Source organism: Pan paniscus, chromosome 4 (genome assembly GCF_029289425.2).
Source record: "Pan paniscus chromosome 4, NHGRI_mPanPan1-v2.0_pri, whole genome shotgun sequence".
Taxonomy (NCBI): Eukaryota; Metazoa; Chordata; class Mammalia; order Primates; family Hominidae; genus Pan; species Pan paniscus.
In genome coordinates this window covers 126,891,761-126,918,785 of record NC_073253.2, presented here as the reverse complement: position 1 = coordinate 126,918,785, position 27,025 = coordinate 126,891,761, and the positions used below count along the sequence as shown (strand labels likewise).

The 27,025-nt window shown below is 41.7% G+C and overlaps 1 protein-coding gene across 8 annotated transcripts in view; it reads left to right on the top strand.

Moving 5' to 3' along the window:
* Window positions 1-27,025, top strand: part of RAPGEF6 (Rap guanine nucleotide exchange factor 6) — a 215,353-nt gene that overhangs the window by 44,608 nt on the left and 143,720 nt on the right. For all 8 annotated transcript variants that reach the window (XM_003829321.7, XM_003829323.6, XM_003829322.6 and 5 more), the window contains one exon: window positions 1,765-1,848. In XM_003829321.7, the coding sequence (XP_003829369.1) occupies window positions 1,765-1,848 (84 nt within the window). The remainder of the gene's footprint in view (window positions 1-1,764; window positions 1,849-27,025) is intronic.

Sequence of the window (27,025 nt, the reverse complement as noted above, 5' to 3'; positions counted from 1 at the left end):
AGAGCTCACTATCATGAGAACAGCATGCGGTAAATCTGTCCCCGGATGGAGCTGGAGCATCTGGGATGCAGGACACCATGTCCTGAGGCTACACAGAGTAGCAGGGTCCTGGGCCCAGCCCATGAATCATTTTTGGTTGGCCTCTGGGCCTGTGATAGGAGGGGCTGCCTTGAAAGACTCTGAAATGCCCTGGAAACATTTTCCCCATTGTGTTCGCTATTAACATTTGGCTCCTTTTGTGCACATTTCTGCAGCGGGCTTGAATTTCTCCCCAGAGAATGGGGTTTTCTTTCCTACCACATTATCAGGCTGCAAATTTTCTAAACTTTTATGCTCTGCTTCCCTTTAAAATATAAGTTCCAGTTTCAGATAATCTCTTTGTTCATGCATATGAACGTACACTTTTAGAAACAATCGGATCACCTCTTGAATGCTTTGCTGCTTAGAAATTTCTTCTCCCAGATACCCTAAATCATGTCTCAAGTTCTAAGTTCCATAGATCTGTAGGGCAGGGGCAAAATGCCACCAGTCTCATTGCTAAAGCATAGCAAGAGTGACCTTTACTCCAGTTTCCAGTAAGTTCCTCATCTCCATCTGAGATCACCTCAGCCTGGACTTAATTGTTTATATCACTTATCAGTATTTTGGTCAAAAGCATTCAACAAGTCTCTAGGAAGTTCCAAACTTTTCCACATCTTTTCTGTCTTTTTCTGAGTCCTCCAAACCATTCCAGCCTCTGCCCGTTACCCAGTTCCAAAGTCACTTCTACATTTTCAGGTATCTTTGTAGCAGTGCCCCACTATTACTAATAATTTGTATTTCTATTATTGCACATATAATTATAGCAAAATTAGAAAACATAGGCAGTGAGAAAAACTTGATCTGAAACTTTGTTGTGAAGAATAAGAATGATTTCCCTGTGGTAAATTCCTTGGGATAACATTGTGGAGCTAAATGTTATGACATCCTTGTGGCTTGTGCTGAAGATTCCTATATTGATTTGGAAAAAGGGTTTTGGTGATTTTGATTTGTAGTATTAGTAAGCAGTGAATAAATTTTTATCACAGCCCCTGTAAAATGGATACTATATGTGGATTTGGTTAGTATTTTAGAGTTGTTTTCATTTGCATTTTCTGTTTACTAGTGACTCTGTGTTCTGTGTAGCTGTTAAGAATTGTCTGTTTTAATCTTCTGTTCATTTACTACTTGAAATAGTAATGCATTTCTGTGAGTACTGATACCTATTACAGGTATTATCTTTAATCGTATCACATTTGAAAATTATTTTCTGTTCATCTTTTTGTTGTATTCGAGTTTTAACTTGTATGTGTTAATATACTTCAGAATTAAATGTTATTTTCTTCTACAAGTGTGATACAATTCTTCTGTTTTCTTTTTTTCTAGGAAACATGTTTCTTAATTGCTTTCTTAGCTTTAAAGCTTTAATTAAACTGAAATTTATTTCAAGGAACAGTATAAACAATGATTGTTGTTTTTTGCTAAAATGTATTTCTAAAATACTTTATTCACTTTAAGTATTGGTGTTTTATAGTATGTATGTTAAGATAGTGATTATACTTTTATTTCACATAAACGTGGTCTGTATAAAACCTTAGGCAACAGGCAAAATATTCCAAATTTCCAGGTAGTGTTACTTCATTTTTAATTATTTGTACTATTATCAGAATATATTTCATATTGAATTCATATACATATGAACATGTGTGTTGTTTTGCTCATTTATTTACTTATTTATTTAAACAGTTCAGAAACGATTGCCAGATGTTGGTATATCCTGCTTTCTGGATCTGTGCTTGTGAAAGGCTCCATGGTCTTGCCTCCTTGCAGGTACGTTTACATTTGCTATATGGCAGGCAAAGTTAATGTTAAACTATTTTGTATAGGATGTATATTTTCTTTCAGTAAGTGATACATCTTTTAAATGTCTTTGCTTGTTGGCACCATTGGAAATACTTGGCAGGAATCAGTTAATCTTTTGTTATTTCTGAGGGTATAATCTGTAAGCTTACACCATGATGTGATAACTTCTTCCTGTCTGAAAATTAGTTTTATGGGGCTGGGCACGGTGGCTCACACCTGTAATCCCAGCACTTTGGGAGACTGATGCGGGCGGATCACCTGAGGTCGGGAGTTCAAGACTAGTCTGACCAATGTGGAGAAACCCCGTCTCTATTAAAATAAAAAATTAGCTAGGTGTGGTGGCACATACCTGTAATTCCAGCTACTCAGGAGGCTGAGGCAGGAGACTCGCTTGAACCTGGGAGATGGAGGTTGCCGTGAGCTGAGACCACGCCATTACACTCCAGCCTGGGCAACAAGAGCGAAACTCCATCTCCAAAGAAAAAAAAAATTAGTTTTATGTACGATTTGATCTGATTTATCTAATTGGTTTTTGATTCATTGCTGTTATTGGGTGTAGAGAGGTGATATAATAGTTAAGAAATTGGTTTTTGGAGTAAATCAACTAGATTAAAATTCTGATTCCATCACTAGTTATGTGACTTTGGACAAATTTTAGTTTTCTTGGCTGACAAATGGGAATAATAATGGTACTTACTTAAGTATTGTCATGAGGTGTTAGGAAACTACTACAAATGCTCTCAACAGAAGTCTATAAGGGTTCACACTCTGGAGCCAGACTTCATGAGTTCATATCTGCTCTACTATTTCTTGGGCAGATTACTTAATTTCTTTGTGCCTTACTTTGCTCATTTGTAAAATGAGCATAATAATACAACCTCTTTCATAGCATAAGCTAGTTCTGAGAAATAAATGACTTACTCTACGTAAAGCTCTTAGAACAGTGCCTGGCTGTTAGAAGTAATCGTTAACTATTTTAACTATTAGGTAAAAGAGAAGGGTGGTAGAAAGAAGGTCAGTTGTGGAATTCTGTTAGTAATTATTAAGATTTTAGGGCCTCAACGTATGCTTTAGTGACATAAAAATGTAACTTTTTGTGACTTTTTTCCCAAAATGTTGAGAAGAAATTTCTAGGCTTTTAAAGTAAGACTTCCAATTGTAGTTAATTTAGTGGCATAACTATTTAACATAAATATCAGGATATGGGACATCTCAATTTAAATATCATTTTAGAAGTCATGCCTTGACTCCTGAAACTTTACATCATTGGCCTTTGGTTAAATGAAATGTGCTAATTGACCAGTTGAATAACACATATAGTTGACTGTATTTATAAATATATAGTAGTTCTTGGTTTTTTTGAGCTTTTTGGCCATTGTTCCTTTTCCCTGTATTTGTGAAACTCACATTAATGAATTTGTATTGTTAGTCCCTGAGAACTGAATATGCTGGATTGATATTGCCTATGGTTATATTTTAAGATTATTAGTATTTTTCTGTTGAACACTCCTGCTGTTCTGAATGGTCAAGATCTTTGTTATGAGGACTTTTAATAGCCCTTAATCAACTGCAATAATTCACTACTAGTTTGTGATCAAGACAATGAAGTTTATCTTTTTAAGTAAATAATCAGAATGTTTGAGATTTTAGAAAAATCATGGTATGCATTAATGTAATCATAAACTTCACAGGAAACATGATTATGGAAGTTTAATCTTTATTCTAAAGAATAATACTGGTTAGGGAATTTGTATCTTTTGTGTGAAAGATTTATAATAGGCTATTGTAGGTTCATTTTTAGGATTTGTGAGTTACTATAACAAACTACCTGGAATAATGCTTAGCATATATTAAGCATCAAGTAATTTTTGGCTTCTTCAGTCAGAATACAGAAACCATACCGTAATTGGAACAAGTGAAGTTTGATTTTTTTATTATTATGATTTTTTAAATTTGAGACAGAGTCGCTGTTGCCCAGGCTGGAGGGCAGTGGCACGATCTTGGCTCACTGCAACCTGCGCCTTCTGGGTTCAAGCAATTCTCCTGCCTTAGCCTTCCGAATAGCTGGGATTACAGGTGTGTGCCACCACGCCCAGCTAATTTTTGTATTTTTAGTAAAGACAGGGTTTCACCATGTTGGCTAGACTGGTCTCAGGCTCCTGACCTCAAGTGATCTGCCCGCCTTGGGCATTACAGTGCTGTGATTACAGACATGAGCCACTGCACCTGGCCTGAGCAGGTAAAGTTTAATTTTAAAATTAAACTAGTTCAAGGGATTAGCTACTAAGAAGGATAAAGCAGAATACCCTACAGCTGAGGGCGAGTTCCCAAAGACAAAACAAACTTGAAAGGGAGACAGACCCCTTCCTCACGACTAGAGTTGAGACTTGGTTGAAGAATGTTAGTTGCAGCCCAATAAATAGCAGAGACATTCACTGGGTTGCTCTGGGACAGAGCTGGTCCACAGTTGTCTGGTCAAGGCTGGCAGGAAGGGGAAGGGAACTGCTGACCAGGAGTGGCACGTAGAAGAACCCCCTTACCAGGATGCAGATGGCCCCTGAAGCTGGGGACAGGAAACAGAAGCCCTCCAATTGCAGAGGAAAGACTTTCTTACTGCAGTGTTACTCTAGCACCCTCTGCTGACAAAACTGTAACATTTTCAGCTAGCAAAGGAGAACATTTACACAATTCTCATCCTTATCACAAAGTATGGCAATAAAGGGTAGATTTGAAGCTGAGAGCCAGTATGTTTGGAGAGGCAGTAAATAACTGTCACAGTCCACTCCCCTGGCTGCTCAGCTTCCTTATGAATGCTTCTAAACACACTTGAAATTCCATTCAACAATCTGTGTCTACGTAACAAGACAAAACTATCCTTTATACAAATGAAGTTCTTACCCTCTCCCCCAAATAAGGAGACACACAACAACAATCATTGCTAGCTATATTTGTATGTAATCTGTCATAGTGCCTCTGAATATTCTGTTAACTAAAGACTACCTTATAAAGTTTACCTTCAGTATCTTATACCATATATATAGTAAGCAAAGAGAAAATGCAAAAAGCTACTTACTACAGTCTTTGTTTCTATAATGGGACACAAGGCTATAGTTCATATCTCTGTCTTTCACTACCCATTCAGTATTTCTTGCCTCAACTAAAACTTCAGCTGTTCTGTGTCCTTTACTTTGTGATTGGAACAAAACTTTAATTTTGATGTGTCTTCAACTATCCTGCCTTTTTCTTAGTTGCTGTAGTTTTTCATTAACCTTTTTTTTTTTAAGACAGAGTCTCACTCTGTCACCCAGGTTGGAATGCAGTGATGTGATCCCAGTACACTGCAATCTCTGCCTCCCGGGTTCTGGCAATTCTCCTGTCTCAGTCTCCCAAGTAGCTGGGATTACAGGCATGCACCACCATGCCCGGCTAATTTTTATACTTTTTGTGGAGACGGGGTACCATGTTGGCCAGGCTGGTCTTAAACTCCTGACCTCAAGTGATCTGCCTCCCTTGGCCTCCCAGAGTGCTAGGATTACAGGTGTGAGCCGCCTCGCCTGGCTGTTTTCCATCAATCTTTATTGTTTTTTTTGTTGTTGTTGTTTTTTAAGACGGAGTCTCACTCTGTTGCCCAGGCTGGAGTGCGGTGGCTCAGTCTCGGCTCACCTCAACCTCTGCCTCCCAGGTTCAAGTGATCCCTCTGCTTCAGCATCCCAAGTAGCTAGGACTGTAGGTGTGCACCACCACATCCGGCTAATTTTTGTATTCTTAGTAGAGATGAGGTTTCACCATGTTGGCCAGGCTGGTCTCGACCTCCTGACCTCAAGTGATCCACCTGCGTTGGCCTCCCAAAGTGCTGGGATTACAGTGTGAGCCACCCTCCAGTGTGAGCCACCGCACCTGGCCCCATTAATCTTTAATAGTGGGCATGGCAATACTAACAGGAGCATAAGAGAATGGCCTAAGTTCCAGATGTAGTCTTTCTTGCCTACATTTTGTGCAGTAACCCATTTTTCCTCTGCTAATTGGAATCAGTCACGTGGGCCAGTAGACTAACCTCTTTTGCTGCCTGTTGGTTTAATGACTAGGTAGAAGTCTCTAGTTCAGTGGAACCATTGTTGTGTTTACTGGTAGAAGCAATACTCTTTTGTACACTAAGCCTCCAAACCAGCAGAGCTGAGAGTTGTTGGGAGGGGAAGCAAAAATTGTGTGAATGAGTTTATGAGAGGAAAATAAATCTCAGGACCCCCAAATCACTAAGTCAAAGAGAAAAGTCAAGCTGGGAACAGCATCAAGCAAAACTGCCTCCCATTTTGTTCCTAAATAAGATAGCTACAAAAATTAAAAAAAAAAAAAGCTACATTGCTCCCTCATGATTTGTCCATAAGGAAATACCTTGTGGACCTAAGATCTTTACTCTAAACAGACTGAGGGAGCAAACCCAGCAACGCCTTTCCAGATTTTTCTTGGCCTATGTAGCATTCCTTCCCTCCAGGTAGGGGGCAGGACCCCTCTGGAATGAGGGTTTTCAAGGGAGAAAGGAGAGTAACATTTCTAGGTTTTATGGCTTCCTTTGGGGAAGAGGAGTTCTACTTTCTATGACTCACCTTGGGAAAGAGGTTTCTGTTACTCACTTTGAGGGAGAAAGGGGGGCAAGAGAAGGTCAGAGACTTTGCCTTTGAGTCGTTTCAATATCCTTTAAAGAACTCACCGTGCCAAAGCACCATATTTTGGAGTATTGTTTTCTGAGTTCCAACAACTCTCTAGTTTTAGCTCTTTTATTGTGAAATATAATATGGGGAAAAGTGCAGATAACATAAATCTACATGTTAGTGAGTTACTATACATTGAATGTTTGTCTAATCACTACCCATATCAAGAAATTGAACATTGTCATTACCTAGAAGCAGCTTCCATGCCTTTTCTTAAATCTACTCTCTTACTTTTCCTCAACACCAGTTTCCTGAATTTTAATCAGTCTTGTATCTCTGAAGAGTTTTGGCCTGTGGATATGTATACCTTAGTTGAGGGCTATTATAAGTAATGCAGCTGTGAACATTTTTGTATATTAGATGCACATGTGGATACATTTCTGTTGTATATACTTAACAAGGAATTGTTGGCTCACAGTGTTGTAGGACTTCCTTTTAGTTCAGCTAAGAGCCGGGTCTTGTTACACAGCCATGAAATACTAGGCTCACAGACACTTTGAAGGATGAGAATAATGGAATCTATTGGGCAAAAAGGAAAAAGGGGAAACAAGAATTCTCTGCAAAACCAGTTTCTGCTAGTATGCTTCCCACCTGGCAGATTGAATCCCAGGTACCATGCAGGAAGAGGAGGGGCCAGGCTCTTCCTCACAGCAAAGGGCACAGACTTCTGTGGCTCCACCCCTGTGTGTGCTTCTCCCAGTGCGCAGGCCAGTTAGAATTTTTCTGGGAACCCCTTTACACTTGACTGTCTCAACAGGGTGTGCCTACATTAAGCTTTGTTAATTCCAAGTTGCATTCCAAATTGATGCACTAATTTACACACCCACCAGTGGTGTGTGAGAGTTCCCATTGTTCCACATTCTAACCAACACTTAGTAATACAAGTCTTTTTACTTTAAAGTTTTTGGCTGCTTAATTTCAGTCATTCTTTTCAATTTTATAGTTTTGATTTGCATTTTAATGACTGCTGATGAATACATTTTCATTAGAATGACTTTTTTTTTTTTAAGATAGAGTCTTACTTTGTCACCCAGGCTGGAGTGCAGTGGCACAATTTTGGCCCACTGCAACCTCCACCTCCCAGGTTCAAGCAGTTCTCCTGCCTCAGCCTCCCAAGTAGATGGGACCACAGGTGCGTGACACCACGCCCAACTAAATTTTGTATTTTTAGTAGAGACAGGGTTTCACCACTGCTGGCCTCAAGTGATCCACCTGTCTTGGCTTCCCAAAGTGCTGGGATTAGAGGCTTGAGCCTCCATACCCAGCCTAGAATGACCTTTTTTGTAAAGTGACTTCTCAGGTCTGTTCCTCATTTTCCTAATAAGTTGTCTTTTTGTTTTTGAGATGTAGAAATTTTTTATATATTCTGAATAAGAAACCTTGCTTGGTTATTTTTGTTGGAAATACTTTTCCCCACTCTGTCTTATTCATTGTCGTATTCATTCTGTTAGTAACGTCTTTGGATGAACATGAGCTCTTAATTCTAATGTAGAAAAATTTGTCTTTCCTGTTTCTGAGGTTGTGAACCCCAAAAATCTGAGACAGGTCTCAGTTCATTTAGAAAGTTTATTTTGCCAAGGCTGAGGACGTGTGCCTGTGACACAGCCTCAGGAGGTCCTCATGACATGTGCTCAAGGTGGTCAGAGCACAATTTTGTTTTATACATTTTAGGGAGACATAAGACCTCAATCAACATATGTAAGATCAGCATTGGTTCAGTCTGGAAAGGCAGGACTACTTGAAACAGAGAGGGGGCTTCCAGGTCATAGGTAGATAAGAGACAAATGGTTGCTTTTTTTGTTTGTTTTTTGGGGACGGAGTTTCGCTCTTGCCGCCCAGGCTGGGGTGCAATGGCGTGATCTCGGCTCACTGCACCCTCCACCTCATGGGTTCAAGCTATTCTCCTGCCTCAGCCTCCCCAGTAGCTGGGATTACAGGTGCCCGCCACCACACCCAGCTAATTTTTATATTTTTAGTAGAGACGGGGTTTCACCATCTTGGCCAGGCTAGTCTCGAACTCGTGACCTCAGGTGATCCATCCACCTCGGCCTCCCAAAATGCTGGGATTACAGGTGTGAGCCACTGTGCCCAGCTGGTTGCATTTTTGTTTTTTTTTTTTTTTTGAGTTTCTGATTAGCCGCTCCGAAGGAGGCAATCAGGTATGCATTTATCTCAGTGAGCAGAGGGGTGACTTTGAACAGAATGGGAGGCAGCTTTGCCCTAAGCAGTTTCCAGCTTGACTTTTCCCTTTAGCTTAGTGATTTGGGAGGCTCAAGATACTTTGCTTTCACAAGGCCATGGAGATATGTATGTATGTATGTATGTATGTATGTATGTATAGTTTTTTTTTTTCTTATTTTCTAGAACTTTTCTTGTTTTCCTTTCACAGTTAAATCTGTAGTCTACCTGGAATTGAGTTTTGGGTATGGTATAATGTTGCGTCGTTTTCCATAGGGATACCTAGATGTCCTTTTCTCACTCATTTAGTGCCACCTTTTATGTAAATCAAATATCCACATATGTGTGTGCCAGTTTTAATTTTCATGTTTTTGATGAATAATGACGTTGAACACTTTTCCTTATGCCCTTATGCTTATTGGCCATTGCTTTCTGTTTTTTCTTTAATAAAGTATCCCTTAAATTTTGTGTGCCTGTTGTTAAACTCCTGTTATTACTGTAACTGTCCAGTGGATTCTTCCTGCCCATCTGTACAGACAAAACCAATTCACTGAGACCATGGCATTGTAATAAAGAGTTTAATTGACACAAGGCTGGCCACGCCCTGTGGGAGATGGAGTTATTACTCAAATTCATCTCTCCCAAAATTTGGAGGTTAGGATTTTTTAAGGATAGTTTGGTGGGCCAGGGAATCTGGATTCTGGGTGAAGCCACAGGACTGGTCAGCGGGAGGTCTGTGGGTCCTGGTGGCCACTGATGAATCATCAGAAATGCTAAAAACCTGAAAAGACATCTCAATAGGCCAATCTCAAATTCTACAATAGCACTGTTACTTGCAGGAGTAATTGAGGGAGTTGCAAATCTTGTGACTTTTGGAATAATGACTGGTAATCATTTATGTCTACAGCTTAGCAGAATTCAGCTCCTCCTCCTTGTAATCTGGTGGTCTTTCTTTCATTAGCTTTACAAAAGTGGTTTAGTTATCATTTAAACTATAAATGTTTCCTAAAGTTAGGGTGGCCGGGGCCAAGGAATGATTGAGGGCAGTTTAGAGGTTAAAGGCAAGATGGGTGTTGGTTAGATCAGATCTCTTTCACTGTCATAATTTTCTTATGGTTATAACTTTTGCAGAGGCAGTTTCATTATTATTCTATAAGAATCTTTCTACATCCAGGATGCAAGCTGTCTGTTAACCATTTTATCCCATTAATTTGACTTGCATTTTTATTTATTTTTAAAACTTTATTGAAGTATAACTGACATACACTGAACAGCATGATTTATAGTATACAGTTTGATAAGCTTTGGCATATATAAACACATGTAAAACCACCAGTATTACAAAGATAATAAGCTCTATCACTAGAAAAAGTTTCCTCATGCCACTTTGTAAACTTTCCCTCTCATAGTTCCCTGCTCCCTTCCTTGGTCCCAGGCCATTACTCATTTTTCATCAATGTAGATTAGTTTACATGTTATAAAATTTTTGTGTAAGGTGAAACATACAGTATGTACTCTTTTCTCATTCAGCTTCTTGCACTCAGTAAAATTATTTTGAGGTTTATCCGTGTTATGTGTATCAATATTTCATTTCTTCTTAATGCAGTGTTCTCTCATGGATGTTAACAGGAAAACCAAACTCTGTAAAATATTTTAAAGAGATTTATTCTGAGCCAGTATGAATAACCATGGCCAGGGGAAAAGACAAATTCAGGAAGCCTTGAGTAAGTGGCCCTAAGGTGGTTGGGCTACAGTTTGGGTTTATATATTTCAGGGAGGCAGGAGTTAAGAGGCAAAGACACAAATCAGTATGTGGAAGGGATACAATTAGTTCAGCCCAAAAAGGCAGGATGTCTTGAAGCAGGGGGTTATAGATTATAAGTGGATCCAGAGAACCTTAATTGGTTAAAGGAGTAAGGCTCTGTCGAAAATTTGGAATCAGCAGAAAGGAATGTTTAAGTTAAGAATGCTATGTCCAAGTCAGTTACAATAAAATGACCTGTTCAGTGACATTGTTGGTCTGCAGGTGTGACTTAATCCTTGCCATGCATGGCCTTAGGTCTTATTTATAATTTGGCATCTTATTGCCACAAAGGGTCTGTTTTGTCAGTCTTATGATCTCTGTTTTAAAAAACAATTAATACTCATAAGTTGTGTCTAAACTTCACAATGGAGGGGATATAACAAGGCATGTCTGACCTCCCTTCCCATCATGGCTGGGAACTCAGTTTTCAAGGTTTCTCTGGGGTGCCCCTGGCCAAGAGGGGGTCCATTTAGTCGATTGGGGTTTAGGATTTTATTGTTAGTTTATATGGATGTTCCACTATTTGTTTAGCATTCAACTGCTGATGGACATTTGAGTTGTTGACTGTTATTGACTATTTTGCAAAGAATGTTGTTATGGACATTCGTGTACAAGGTATATGGTCATATACTTTCATCTCTCTGCATAATATGTAGGAGTAGATGGCTAGATTTTGTACGTGTTTATGTGAATACATACTTTCATGTGTTTTGAAAAATACCTAGCAATAAGTTATATGGTCGATGCATGTTTAACCTTTAAGAAAGTGCCTTACTCTTCTCCAAAGCTGTATCATTTTACATTCTCACCGGCAGTCTATGAGAGTTCATATCTTTTATGAAGTGTCTCTGAGCCTTTGACCCATTTTTGATAATAAAATTCTTATTTTGTGCTTCAAAAGTTCTGTATGTGCTTCAAAAGTTCTTGTATGCTATATGTAAGTCCTTTAACAGGGATATAATTTGCAAATATTTTCTCCCTATCTGTGCATTGTATTTTCCCTCTTAATTGTGTTTCAAAGAGCAGAAGTACTTAATTTTGATGTTAAGTTTATCATTTTTTTCCCTGAATGGACTATGTTTTGGGGGTCATATGTAAAATCTGCTATTAACCCAAGGTTGCAAATAATTTTCTTAATTTTTTTTTCTGGAAGTTTTACAGTTTTAGCTTTTACTATGATCTATTTAGGTGTGTGATCTATTTAAACCAATTTTTGTATATGATATGAGGTGTGGATCTAATTTTATCTTTTTGCCTGTGCATCCTCAATTGTTCCAGCACCATTTGTTGATGAAAATATTTTTTCTCTTCTGGATTGCCTTTGCACCTTTATTAGAATTTAATTGACGGTGTATTTGTGGGTATATTTCCCAACTTTTTGTTTCACTTATTTTTCTATCTTGATACCATACCACATTATCGTGATTACTGTAGCTTTATAATAAATCATGAAATCAGGTGGTATGTGTTACCTGCATCCATATAAGAGACCATCTGAGCAGGCTTAGTGTGAGCAACAAGGCTGTTTATTCACTTGGATGCAGGTAGGCTGAGTCTGGGAAAGGAGTCAGTGAATGGTGGTGGGATTATCATTGGTTCTTATAGGTTTGGGATAGGTGGTGGAGTTAGGAGCAATTTTTTGCTGGCAGGGGATGGATATTACAAAGTACATTCTCAAGAGCTGGGAGGATGTTACAAAATACATTCACAAGGGTGAGGAGGATGTTACAAAGTAACATACTTTCACAAGGGCAGGGAGGGTGTATTGTCACAAGGGTTGGTGGGGAGGAATGTTACAAAGTACATTCACAAGGGCAGGGAGGAATGTTAACAAAGTACATTTGCAAGGATGGGGAATATCACCAAGTACATTATCACAAGCACTGGGGGAATGTCACCATGACTTGACCATGGTGTGCCCAGCTCAGAGGACCTTACATTCCTGTCTTTTTATGTTAATAATGAAGAAATAAAATGAAAAAGAGTAGTGAAAACTTGGGGTGAAAATTTTGGGGGCGGTATGGAGGGGTGATGGGTGAAGTTTCTCAGGGCTGCTTTGAGCTGGATTAGGGGCGGCGCGGGAACCTAAGTGGGAGAGATTAGACTGAAGTAAGATGTTGGGGTAAGGGGTGATATTGTAGAGTTAAAAGCAGCATTTGTTGTGTAGAATGATTAGTGATAGCCTGGATGCAGTTTCGTAGGAATTGAGAGATTAATCGGAAGACCCAAGGCCTGAGTAAGAAGAGAAGGAGGAAGATAGGTATTAGAGGACTAACAATTGGAAGAAGCCAGGATACTCAGTTAGAGAGTAACCAGGTGGGTCCAGTGTAATTAGTTGCCTGATTAGTGAGTTTTTGAGCTCTGTCTTTGAGTTTTTTGATGTTATATACCAAGCAAGATTAATTTAAGTAAAAACAACACTTTTCATTAAGAAATATACAGAGTCCTCCTTTTTCAGCAGTGAGTAAATCAAGGCCTCGGCGGTTCTAGAGGACAGCTGCAGCTAAAGAGTCAACCTGAGCTTGGAGGACAGATAAAGTTTGTGATATATCTGTAATGCTAGCAGAGAAGTCATTGGAGAGGCTGCGGAATGTTGTGACAGAGGTTGAGATGCCTGCTATTCCAGTTCCAAGTCTAGTAGTGGAGGCAGAAAGTCCTAGATCCACAAGTAAAGGGATTACTGGGATGACTCTTTTTGTCGTGTTGGTGTCATGAGGGAGACAGGCAGTTGTTCATTCCCATCTGCAAGCTGGATTTTGGGGGTAAGGAAGACTAGAGTACATGTGCCCTTCCAGTTGGCGGGTAGGCACATGTGGGTGGAAGAGGCACATAAAAAGAAGAGACCTTGTGTCAGTCAGAACTGGAAATGTAAAGTGAAAAGGTGAGAGGGTGTACTGCAAGAGGAGTCCTGCACCCCAAATCCTAGAGATCCAGCAAGGGCAGCAGCCATTAGAGGTTGTAATGGGAACTGATGTTGCAACTGCGTAGAGGGAGAGGTTCTGTTCTCATGGTGTATGAGAAAACACATAGTGTCTATGAATAACCTTTCACTGCTATTCACCATGAGAGGTGACAATGTGCTGGCGGCCCTCTCTTGCTCTCACCGCCTCCTCAGCATCTGCTCTGGCCACGCTTGAGGAGCCCTTCAGCCCACCGCTGCACGGTGGGAGCCCCTCTCAGGGCTGGCTGAGGCTGGAGCCAGCTTCCTCTGCTTGTAGGGAGCTGTGGAGTGAGAGGGGTGGGCAGGAACAGGGGCTGTGCTCAGCGCTCGTGCGGCCAGCGCGAGTTCCGGGTGGGCGTGGGCTTGGTGGGCCCCACACTCGGAGTGATCGGCTGGTGCTGCCGGCCCCGGGCAGTAAGGGGCTTAACACCCGTGCCAGCAGCTGTGGAGGAGGCGCCGGTTCCCCCAGCACTGCCGGCCTGCCCATGCCACACTCGAATTCTCACCAGGCCTCAGCTGCCTCTCCATGGGGCAGAGCTGGGGACCTGCAGCCTGCCATGCCCGAGCCCCCCCCCCCACAGTGGGCTCCCACGCGGCCCGAGCCTCCCCAATGGGTGCCACCCCCTGCTCTGCGGTGCCTGGTCCCATCGACCACCCAAGGGCTGAGGAGTGCAGGCGCGCAGCTTGGGACTGGCGAGCAGCTCTGCCCGCAGCCCTGGTGCTGGGTCCACTAGGCAAAGCCAGCTGGGCTCCTGAGTCGGGTGGGGTCTTGGAGAACTTTTATGTCTAGCTAGAGGATTGTAAATGCACCAATCAGCACTCTGTGTCTAGCTCAGGGATTGTATATGCGCCAATCAGCACTCTGTATCTAGCTAATCTAGTGGGTACGTGGAGAACTTTTATGTCTAGCTAAAGGATTGTAAATGCACCATTCAGCACTCTGTGTCTAGCTAAAGGTTTGTAAATGCACCAGTCAGTGCTCTTTGTCTAGCTTATCTAGTGGGGACTTGGAGAACTTTTGTTTCTAGCTAAAGGATTGTAAATGCACCAGTCAGCACCCTGTGTCTAGCTCAAGGTTTGTAAATGCACCAATCAGTGCTCTGTGTCTAGCTAATGTAGTGGGGACTTGGAGAACTTTTGTGTCTAGCTAGAGGATTGTAAATGCACCAGTCAGCACTCTGTCTAGCTCAGGGATTGTAAACGCACCAATCAGCACCCTGTCAAAACGGACCAATCAGCTCTCTGTAAAATGGACTAATCAGCTCTCTGTAAAATGGACCAATCAGCAGGATGTCGGTGGGGCCAGATAAGGGAATAAAAGCAGGCTGTGCCAGCCAGCAGGCAACCTGCTCCTGTCCCCTTCCACACTGTGGAAACTTTGTTCTTTTGCTTTTTGCAATAAGTCTTGCTGCTGCTCACTCTTTGGGTCCATACTGCCTTTATGAGCTTTAACACTCACCGGGAAGGTCTGCAGCTTCACTCCTGAGGCCAGCAAGACCATGAACCCACCAGGAGGAATGAACAACTCCGGACGGAAGGAGCGAACAACTCCAGACGTGCCGCCGTAAGAGCTGTAACACTCACCGCGAAGGTCTGCAGCTTCACTCCTGAAGCCAGCGAGACCACGAACCCGCCAGAAGAAAGAAACTCCGAACACGTCCGAACATCAGAAGAAACAAACTCTGGACACACCACCTTTAAGAACTGTAACACTCACTACGAGGGTCCGCGGCTTCATTCTTGAAGTCAGTGAGACCAAGAACCCACCAATTTCGGACACAATGGGGCTGGATATAAGCAAGCAAGAGGAGGTGCTGGGCAGAGAGTCAGATGAGCAGGGGGAGCGAAGCCAAGGATTGAGTGAGATGCAGAGTAGGTGTCTTCTTAAACAATAGTGACTGCTAATGTTTTTTAGTTTGTCAATAATGATAGAGGGCTTATCAGTAATGCGAAGTTGGAATGCTCCCATCTATTTGTTAATGTGCGTGACTGGGTTCTGGAGATAAAGAATAAAGGAACATTTGGACGGTGGAAGTTTGCCTAAAGGGATTCCAGTAAGCTGTTGTTGGAAGATGCATAAAGGAGTGGCAACAGGGATAGTTGTTTGTGTGGTTAGGGGTCCAAATATGGGGGGATGGAATTGACATAAGGAGAAAGGTGCCGTAAGTAGATGCGGAGTAGTGTGGCAGCTTGTTGGTATGAAATGTCTGGGGAGTTCTCACCAAATCTGTCTAGAAAGTAAAGAAGTTCCTCAGGCAGGTAAAGATGAGGGCTATTAAAGGAGGTTTGGAGGTGCCGGGAGACAAGAGAGGTAGCCCAGTCAGCCTATAGAGTGGGGACAGCTGTGTAAGAGCAGGAAGAAAGGGAAACACATAGCCAACAATTCTTTGCTAGAGAAGGATTGGAGGCAGTGAGGAGAGAGTGGTGCAATTGATAGTATGCTGGAGGTAACTAGGGAGAGGTAGAGAGTGACTGGAGAATAGGGGCAGTGATAAGAGTGAGTAGAAAAGTTAAAAAAAAGGACTTCATCAGGATAGAAGAATTGGAGCGTACCTTGCCACTGAAGATCTTCTATCCACTCCAAGAGAGAGTTAAGGGTGGCGGTTTGAGGTAAAACCAGAAGATAATCAGTTACGATGGTTTGGAGGAAAAGTGTAAACCGGCAGTGTAAACAAGGGCAGGGCATTTACGAGTAGTTGAGAATGGTGAATAGGAGTATAACTAGACAGAAGATAGTAGGGATGACAAGTTTTTGGGGTGCAGTCCAAGTAGTGGGGGTGACTGCGTAAAGCCATGTTGCAAAAAGTAGGGTAAGGACAAATAGACCTAATAGGATGAAAGGATGTATTAGGCTCATAAGGGTTATTACTGTTCTTCAGAAATGCGAGTGAGTTTAAGGGAAGTAGGGGAGAGTACTCGTGACTTCCAAGAGGAAGAGGAGGGATCAGTCTGGCTGTCCAATGGACACAGCTTTATTCCAGAATGGTGAACCCATTGGGGAGGGTCCTGCAGGCGGACGGCAGTTAGGGTACTGTAGATGACTAGGTAGGGTCTGGTCCATCAAGATTATAGAGTTTGAGGGGTCAGATTCTTAACAAGAACTGATCATCCAGCTAGGGTGTCTTCATATGGCTGGGAATCTGGAGTAGACAAGAGAAGATTAGCAGCCTGGCGAATTTCCTGTCTAGCCTGCTGGAGGACTGGAAGATAGTCGCCTAGAGGGCTGGTGTCTGGCACGAAATTGGGGCCCAACAAGAAGGTACATCCATATAAAAGTTCAAATGGACTATACCCTGTAGCTTCTGGAGGACAGGCTCTAATTCTAAGGAGGGCAAATGGTAAAAGTACAGTCCAGTCTTTTTTAATTTGGAGGCTGAGTTTGGTGAGGTGTTTTTAAAAGACCATTAGTTCTTTCTACCATTCCTGAAGATTTAGGACGGTAGGGGGAATGAAGGTTCCACTGGATGCCGAAGGCCTGGGAGACTGCTTGAGGGACCTGACTAATGAAGGCCGGTCCGTTATCGGACTGTATAGAGGTGGGAAGGTCAAACTGACGAATTATGTCTGACAGGAAGAAATGACTGCGGTGGCCTTCTCAGACCCTGTGGGCCTCTACCCATCCAGTGAATGTATCTACCCAGACCAAAAGGTATCTTAGTTTTTTGAGTCGGGGCATATGGGTAAAGTCAATCTGCCAGTCTTGTGTGGGGACAGATCCTTGAGCTTGATGTGTCAGAAAGGGAGGGGGCCTGAGATATCCCTGAGGGGTGGTAGAGTAGCAGATGGAACCCTGAGAAATAATTTCCTTGAGGATGGATTTCCATGATGGAAAAAAAATGAGAGGTTCTAAGAGATGGGCCATTGGCTTGTAACCCACATGAAAAAGGTCATGAAAGAATGATAAGATAGAATGAGCCTGTGAGGCAGGAAGGAGGAATTTTCCTTGATCCAAGAACCATTTGCCTTGAGTAGGAAAGGATTGATAAGTAATAGTTTCAGTGGGAGAATAGGTGGGAGTGATAAATGAGAAGGAAAAAAACTGGTCGTGAGGGACAGATGTGGGAATACTAGCTGCTGCTTTTGCTGCATTGTCAGCATAAGCGTTGCCTCAAGCAGTGGGATCTGGTGACCTTTGATGCCCCTTGCGGTGAATGACTCCGGCTTCCTTGGGCAGTAGAGCAGCCTTAAGGAGGATTTTTATTAAGGAAGCGTTGATGATGGAGGACCCTTGTGTGGTGAGAAAACCTCTTTCTGCCCATATAACAGCATGGTGATGTAGGATGTGGAAAGCATACTTGGAATTAGTGTAGATATTGACATGTAGTCCCTTTGCAAGGGTGAGAGCCCGGGTTAAAGCAATAAGTTTGGCACGTTGAGAGGTAGTGGAAGCGGGCAGGGCAGGAAGCTTCAGTGACAGATGTGGAAGACACTACAGCATAGCCTGCCCTTGCCGATGACTAACGATTGGGCCTTGAAGAACTACCATCAGTAAACCAAGCGCAGTCTGGATTAGGAACAGGAAAGAGGGAAATATGGGGAAATGGGGAGAATGCCATATGGATTAGAGAGATACAGTTACGAGGTTCAGGTTTGGTGCTAGGTATAAGGTGAGAGGCCGGGTTGAAGTCTGTGCCAGGAATAATGGTAATTGTAGGAGTGTCAATGAATAGTGAGTATAGTTGAAGGAGTCGGGCAGAAAGTATATGCTTCAAGTGTGAGGAGAAAAATAGATTTTGAAAGTTATGAGAGTTGTAGAGAGTAAGTGGGGAATGGTTTGTGATCTTGAGGGCCTCTAGAAGTATTGAAGTGGTGGCTGCCACTGCACGTAGACATGAGGGCCAGCCTAGAACTGTGAGGTTAAGTTGTTTGGATAGGAAGACTACAGGTCATGGGCCTGATTCCTGTGTAAGAGAACTCCGACCGCACAGCCTTGTTTTTCAGCCATATGTAAGAAGAAGGATTGGGATGAGTTAGGGAGTGCTAATGTGGGAGCTGTTTCTAGGGCTGTCTTTAAGGAACGAAAAGAAGAATGGGGAAAGGACTTAGGGTCTATGGGGTCAGTCAGGTTTCCCTTTGTGAGTTTATATAGTGGTTTAGTTAGGATGGCAAAACCTGGTATCCAAAGGCGAAAGTATGCAACCACGCCTAGGAAGGAAAGGAGTTGTTGCTTTGTAGAAGGGGTTGGGGTTTCGGAGATTAGCTGGACACAGCAGGGAGAGCACTTGTGTTTTGATGAAGGACTATGCCAAGATAGGTAATGGATGGGGAAGAAATCTGGGCTTTAGAGGGGGATACGCGATACTTCTTTGAGAATAGATGTTGAAGGAGCAGGAGGATGTCCTGTTGGGAAGATTCATAAGAGGGGCTGCAGAGGAGAAGGTCGTCCATATATTGAATAAGGTGAGAAACGGATGGAAAGAAAGTAGATCATGAGAAAGAGCTTGACTAAAGTAATGGGGGCTGTCTCTGAAGCCTTGGCAGTACAGTCCAGGTGGGTTGCTGAGATTGGTGGCTGTCAGGGTCAATCCATGTGAAAGTGAAAAGAGGTTGGAATGAGGGGTGCAAAGGAATAGTGAAGAAAGCATCTTTGAGGTCGAGGACAGAATAATGAGTTGTGGAGGGAGGTATGGAGGATAGGAGAGTGTATGGGTTTGGCACCACAGGCTGGATAGGTAAGACAATTTGGTTAATAAAGCGAAGATCCTGAACCAACCTGTAAGATTTGTCTGGTTTCTGGACAGGTAGGATAGGAGAATTGTAAGGAGAATTTGTGAGCTTTAAAAGGCCATGCTGTAACAGGTGAGTGATAACAGGCTTTAGTCCTCTTAAAGCCTGTTGTGGGATGGGGTACTGGTGTTGAGCGGGGTAAGGGTGATTAGGTTTTAATGGGATGGTAAGGGGTGCCTGATTGGTCGCCAAGGAGGGAGTAGAGGTATCCCATACTTTTGGATTAAGGTAGGGAGACATGAGAGGAGGATTCAAAGGAGGCCTTGAATCGGGTAAAAGGGCAGCAATGAGGTGTGGCTGTAGTCCAGGAATAGTCAGGGAAACAGATAATTTAGTTAAAATGTCTCGGCCTAATAAGGGAACTGGGCAGGTGGGGAGAACTAGAAAAGAGTGCATAAAAGAATGTTGTCCAAGTTGGCACCAGAGTTGGGGAGTTTTAAGGGGTCTTGAAGCCTGGCTGTCAATACCCACAACAGTTATGGAGGCAAGGAAAACAGGCCCTTGAAAAGAAGGTAATGTGGAGTGGGTAGCCCCCGTATTGATTAAACAGGGAATGGACTTACCCTCCACTGTAAGAGTTACCTGAAGCTCGGCATCCATGATGGTCCAGGGGTCTTCCAAGGCGATCGGGCAGCGTCAGTCTTCAGCCGCTAAGCCGAGATCTGGGAAGGAGTTGGCCAAGGAACATTGGGTTTGAGCTCCAGGAGCTTTAGGAGCAGCGGCGATGTGAATTGGACAATCTGACTTCCAGTGGGGACCCGCACAGATAGGGCACAGCTTAGAAGGAATCCTGGGCTGCGGGCATTCTGAGGCCCAGTGGCCAGGCTTTTGGCATTTGAAGCAAGGTCCATGAGGAGGTTTTGATGGAGCCCATGGGAGCTGTGGCTTGGATGTTCTGAAGGTTTTGTATGCTGGAGACATGGTTGTGGGTTGTCTTACAGTGAAGGCAAGTAGCTGTAATTTAGAGATACGCTGCTGCTTGGTGGCTTCTTCTCTGTTATTGAACACCTTGAAGGTGAGATTGTGTAAATCCTGTTGTGGGGTTTAAGGGCCAGAATCCAACTTTTGGAATTTTTTCCTAATGTCAGGAGTGGATTGGGTGATAAAATGCATATTAAGGATAAGGTGGCCTTCTGGCCCCTCTGGGTCTAGGGCTGTAAAGTGTCTAAGGGTAGCTGCTAAGTGGGCCATGAACTGGGCTGGGTTTTCATCTTTACCGTGGGTAGTTTCCTTTAGCCTGTGATAATTAACAACTTTGTATGCTGCCTTTTTGAGCCACTTGACTAGGCAGGAGACTGTGTAATCTTGCCTAGCTATACCTGGGGAGTCCGACTGGTATTGCCAATGGGAATCCTCTCGGGGAACTGCCCTGGTGCCCTCTTGGAAGCCTGGCTCATGAAGCCGGCGGGTATCTGCGTAGGACTGGGCTGGAAAGTAAACTCTTTCTTGTTCATCTGAGGAGAGGGTAGAGGTCAGGACGACCTCTCCATTTAAATGGAGTGACTCCATTTAAGTCACTCCAGGTTAAATTGTAGGACTGAGTTAGATATTGGAATTCCTGTATATGTTTAGTGGAGTCTGATGAGAAAGACCCTAAACGCTGGCTGATTTGGGAAAGGTCTGATAGAGAAAAGGGAACACGTACCCTGACTATGCCTTCAGCTCCAGCCACCTCTGTAAGAGGAAATTGTTGGGCAGGTAGGGGAGAGCTAATTGCTAAACGAAACTGTAAGCCAGACCAGGTGTGAGGAGGGGAGGTAATGGAAGGGTTATAGAGTGGGGGAGCAGAGGCTGCCGAAGAATTGGGACCTGATTCAGCCTTGCAAGGTGCGGCCAGGGGAGAAGGAGAGAGGTCAGAGGGGTCAGTGGAAAAGGAGGATTCAGAGGACTCTGAGCTTGGAGCAGAGACTGAAAGGAGCAGATGGGAGAGAAAGAAGGAAAATCTGGGACGAGTCGCACTGGGAGCAGAGACTAGGGAGGGAGCGAAGTGTAAAAAATGCATGGATGTAAGGCACCTCAGACCATTTGCGCAATTTTTGACAAAAATTATCTAGGTTTTGTAAGAAGACAAATCGAAAGTGCCATTTCTCTGGCCACTTGGAACTATTGTCGAGTTTGTATTGGGGCCAAGTGGTATTACAGAAGAAAGTAAGACAGTTAGGTTTTAGGTCAGGTGTTAGTTGAAGGGGTTTTAGGTTTTTAAGAACACAGGCTAAGGGGGAAGAGGGAGGAATGGATGGCGGAATGTTGCCCATAGTGGAGAAGGTAAATTTAAGGACGAAGGTAGAGACATGGAGAAATGGAGATGGGCAGCTACCAGGCTTCCAGTAGGCGTCCCTGACTGAGTCCTGGGCTGTAATGTGGGTGAGCAGCCAAAGCAGGCATGAGCAGCCAAAGCAGGCATCTCCACAGTTGACCTGCCACCAAGGGAATGTGGGTGAATGATCAAGGCAGGCGTCCCTGTGGTGATCAGACACCAAGGGAAGATGTGTCTTCCCAAGTCAGTAACCGACGTCAGAGTTTTTAAATGCTCGGATAAAGTGTGTCTCCTTTTTGTCTCTACCAGGAAGGGAGAGAAACTGAAATTGAAAGGAGAGAGATTGAAGGGAGGCGAGAGAGGTTAGGTAGAGAGCGAAAAAACCGCTTACCCGAGTGTGAAGAACCGCTTACCGATTTGAAATTGGTGAGATGGTCCTTGGACTGGCTGGTCTGATGACCCAGGGTCATAGGTGGATCTCCTCACGGAGGGAGCGTGAGGACAGGGGACCGGTCTCCCGAAGGAGTTCCCCTGTCCTGGGTGTTCGGCACCAAATGTTACGCACGTCCATATAAGTGACCACCTGAGCAGGCTTAGTTTGAGCAACAAAGCTGTTTATTCACTTGGGTTCAAGTGGGCTGAGTCCAAGAAAGGAGTCAGCGAAAGGTGGTGGGATTATCATTGGTTCTTATAGGTTTGAGATAGGCGGTGGTGTTAAGAGCAATTTTTTGCAGGCAGGGGATGGATATTACAAAGTACATTCTCAAGGGCTGGGAGGATGTTACAAAGTACATTCACAAGGGCGGGGAGGAATGTTACAAAGTACATTCACAAGGGTACATTATCACAGGCTGGGGGCGGTGGTGGTGGGAATGTCACGATGGCTTGACCATGGTGTGGCCAGCTCAGAGGACTTACCAGTATGGATCCTCCAACTTCGTAAAAATTGTTTTGGTTATTTGTTTTCATATGTTCTTTGCAGTTCCGTATGATTTCTAGCATCAGTTTGTTAATTAAAAACAAAAACACCTGCTGAGGTTTTGATTGGGAATGCACTGAATCTATAAACCAGTTTAGGGAGAAGTGAACATCTTAATAGTTGATTCTTTTAAACCATGAATGAGGTACATCACTCCATTTATTTAGGTCTTTAATTTCTCTCAATGATGTTTTGCAGTTTTCAGTGTAGAGATATTGTATATGCTGATCTTACATCTTGCAACCTTATTAAATCACTTATTCTAATTGCTGTTTTATATATTTTTTAGTATTTTTGTACGTAAGTGATCTTGTCATCTGTGAATAAACAGCTTCATTTCTTATTTTTGAATAAGAATTTTTGAATTAAGATCTTATTTTGATCTGAATGCCTTTTATTTCTTTTTCCTTGTTGTACTAGGGGAAAACTATAGTACATTGTTGTGACAGAGTGGAGCAAACATCCTTGTTGTCAATCTATTAATAAAAAGTAGTTGGGGGCTGGGCATGGTGGCTTACACCTGTAATCCCTGCATTTTGGGAGGCCAAGGCGGGTGGATCACCTGAAGTTGGGAGTTTGAGACCAACCTGGTCAACGTGGTGAAATCCCGGCTCTACTAAAAATACAAAAATTAGCCTGGTGTGGTGGCATGTACCCGAGCCACCTACTCGGGAGGCTGAGGCACGAGAATTGCTTGAACCTGGGAGGCGGAGGTTGCAGTGAGTGGAGATTGCGCCACTGCACTCCAGCCTGGATGACAGAACCAGACTCCCTCTCAAAAAAAAAAAAAAAAGTAGTTGGGGATGAAGACGTGGGGAGTTGGAAGCGTTCATTCAGTTTTTCACCAACTGTAATCTTAGCTCTAAATTTTTCATAGATGACCTTTATCTGGTTCATAGATGACCTTTATCTGGTTGCCCCTCTGTAATCTCTACTTTCCACACCTTCTTCATCAGACAACCACTGTTTGGCTTTCTGGAGAGAGAGTATTTTACATATAGAGAGAGTATTTTACTTAAAATTTAATTTTCTGCTATTTTATGTAAATGGAATATGTTGTATAGTTTTTTAATCTAGTTTTTTTCATTTAGCACAATGTTTTTATAGCTCACCCATGTTTTAGCACATATCAATTCTAGCATGTCCATTTTTTAAATTGTTGATACTGCATTTTGTCTATCCATTCAGAAGATTTAAAAAATTGAAAATTTTAGTTTTAATTTGGGGCTGTCACAAAAATGCTTCTATCAAAACTTACATAAAAGTCTTTATATGGCCATGTGTTTTCACTTCTTTATTATAGATATGCAGGAGTAGAATTGCTGTGTTATGTAAGTACATGTTTAACTTCTTGGGAAAAGACCAAATTGTTTATAAAATGACTGTACCATTTTACATTCTGACCACCACTTGGTATTGACAGTCTTTTATATTATTTGCCATTCTGGTGTATATTTAACAGTGTCTTACTGTGATGTTAATTTGTAGTTCCGTAGTGATGAGTGATGTAGGGGGTCTTTTTATGTGCTTACTAGACATTCCTGTATCTTCTTTGGTGAAATGTCTATTCAGACATTTTCTCCATTTTTAAATTGTACTGTCTTATCAAATTGTAAGAATGTATCTATTTTGGATCCAAGTTCTATGTCATATATGTAGTTTTCATATAATTTCTCTCAGTCTGTGGCTTTTTTTTTTTTTTTTTTTGAGACAGAGTCTTGCTCTGCTCCGCAGGTTGGAGTACAGTGGCGTGATCTCAGCTCACTGCAACCTCTGCCTCCCGGGGTCAAGCAATTCTCCTGCCTCAGCCTCCCAAGTAGCTGGGATTGCAAATGCCCACTACTACGCCTGGCTAATTTTTCTATTTTTAGTAGAGATGGGGGTTGCACCCTGTTGGCCAGGCTGGCCTCAAACTCCTGACCTCAAGTGATCTGCCCACCTCAGCCTCCCAAAGTGCTGGGATTACAGGCGTGTGCCACCATGCCCAGCCAGTCTGTGACTTCTTAATAGTGTCTTTTGAAGCATAAAACTTTAATATTGATGATATCTACTTTAAGGTTTATTTTTGAGAATAGAGCTTTTGGTGTCATAGCTAAGAAATCTTCAACCTCACGATTATTTCATCTTACAGTTTTTTCTAGAAGTTTTAAAATTTAGTTCTTACATTTTGGTCTGTGATCCATTGTGAGTTAATTTTTTGTTTTATTTGTATATATATATTTTTGCATATGGATATTTGCATATTCATTTTACCTAGCATGGTTTATTGAAAAGGCTGTTTTTTTCCCCATTGAATTGCCTTGGTACCTTTGTTGAAAATCAGTTAACTATAAATGTGTGTGTTTGTTTTCTGTACCATTTGTTCTGTCTCATTTAACTATTTTTCTGTCTTGGTACCAATCCTGACTGTCTTGATTATTGTAGCTTTATTGTAACTTCAAATCCAGTAAGTCTTACAACTTTGTTCGTTTTTATAATGGCTTTGGCTATTTCAGGTTTTTGTATATTCATATACATTTAAGGATTTGCTTGTCAATTTATACCATAAAGCCTGTTGGGGTTTTGATAGGAAATGATTTGAATCTATAGATTAATTTGGGGAGAATTGCAGTCTTAACTATATTGTGTTTCCAGCCTATGAACATGGCTTGCTTCTGCATATATTTATCTTTTATTTCTTTCAGCAATATTTTGTATTTTTCAGTGTATAAGTCTTACACTTTTGTTAAATCATTTCCAAATATTTTATTCTTCTTAATAGGATTATGAATGGAATTGTATCTTAATTTCATTTTCATTTTATTCATTGCTAGTATATAGAAATACAGTTGGTTTTTGCATATTGATCTTATATCCTGTGACCTTGATATAATCTTTTATTAGATCTAGTAGTTTATATTTGTAGATTCCTTAGAATTTTCTACATGCAGGATCAGTCTACTATGTTAAACATAGTTTCATTTCTTTCTTTCCAGTCTATATGCCTTTAATGTCTTTTCTTGCCTTATTGTACTGGTGAGAGTCTCCAGTATGGAGTAGATTGGAAGTGGTGATAGTGGACCACCTTTGCTTGTTCCTGAAGCATATTGCAGTCCCACAGATTAACCATCAAGAATATAACAAAAATCAGCCAGGTACAGTGTGGCTCATGCCTGTAATACCAGTGGTTTGAGAGGCCAAGGCCAGAGGATCACTTGAGGCCAGGAGTTTGAGATCTGCTTGTCAACATAAGGAGATCCCTGTCTCTACAAAAAAACGTGTGTGGTGGTGTACACTTGTAGTCTTTGCTACTCAAGAGGCTGAGGCGAGAGGATAGCTTGAGCCCAGGAGTTTTAGGCTGCAGTGAGCTATGATCATGCCACTTCACTCCAACTCAGCAACAGAATGAGACCCTATCTCTAAAAAAAAAAAAAACAAAAATAACATTTAAAAAATCAACAAAGGAATTAAAATGGGATACTAAACAAAAATATTTGACAGAAATGATGGTAGTACAGGAAGAACAGAGGAACAAAACAGATGAGACATTTAAAAAATAGGAAAATGGTAGACATAATCCAGACAAGTTAGTAATTTCATTACATGTGCATAGTCTAAATATTCTGATCAAAAGAGATTATCAGGTTCTATGACAATTCAAAATCCTATTATCTGCTGTATACAGGAAACACACTTTAGCTGTAAAAGCACAAATAAGTTGAAAAGGATTGAGAGATATACCAGGCAAACTATATTCATGAGAGAACTAGAGCCTGAGTCAAAATAGATTTTAAGACAAGAAATATTACTAGAGACCAGAAGCAAAATTTCGTAGTGTTAAAAGGATTAATACATTAGGAATACATAGCAATTTTTATTGTATATTTAATAGCAGAGCTTCAAAATATATGAAGTAAAAACTGACAGAATTGAAAGGATTAGTAGGAGTTCAACTATTATAGTTTGTGATTTCAAAAGTCTTTCAATAATAGAACCACTAGACTGAAAATTAGTAAAGGTATAGCTTGAAAAGTATTACCAACCACTTTGATCTGATATATAATCTTTTTTTTTCAAGATTTAGGGGTCATTCTCCAGGATAGGACATATAATCTAGTAACATAACACAAGTCTCATTACATTGAAAGGAATGAAATCATTTGAAGTTTGTCCACTGACTACAGTGCAATTCTGTTATAAATCAATATCAGAAAGAAATAGGAGAATTTAGATAACATTTGTAAATGAATAATAGACCAAGGAAGACTTCAAGAGAAATTAGAAGAAAATATTTTGAACACAGTGGAAGTGAACACACATCAAAATTTATGGGATGCAGCTAAAGCAGTACTTTCAGGGAAATTTAGATCATATTTATGAGAAAAGAATGGTTTTGATCTAGTCATCTTAAGAATGAAAAGAACAGAGTATACTCAGAAGCAAGCTCAAGGAAGGTTCAAGTGGAAATCAATGAAATAAACACAAGAAAAATAACAGAGAAACATCATTGAAACAAAAAGTTGGTTCTTTCAAAAGTTTAACAAAACTTGATAAACTTTGAGTTAGACTG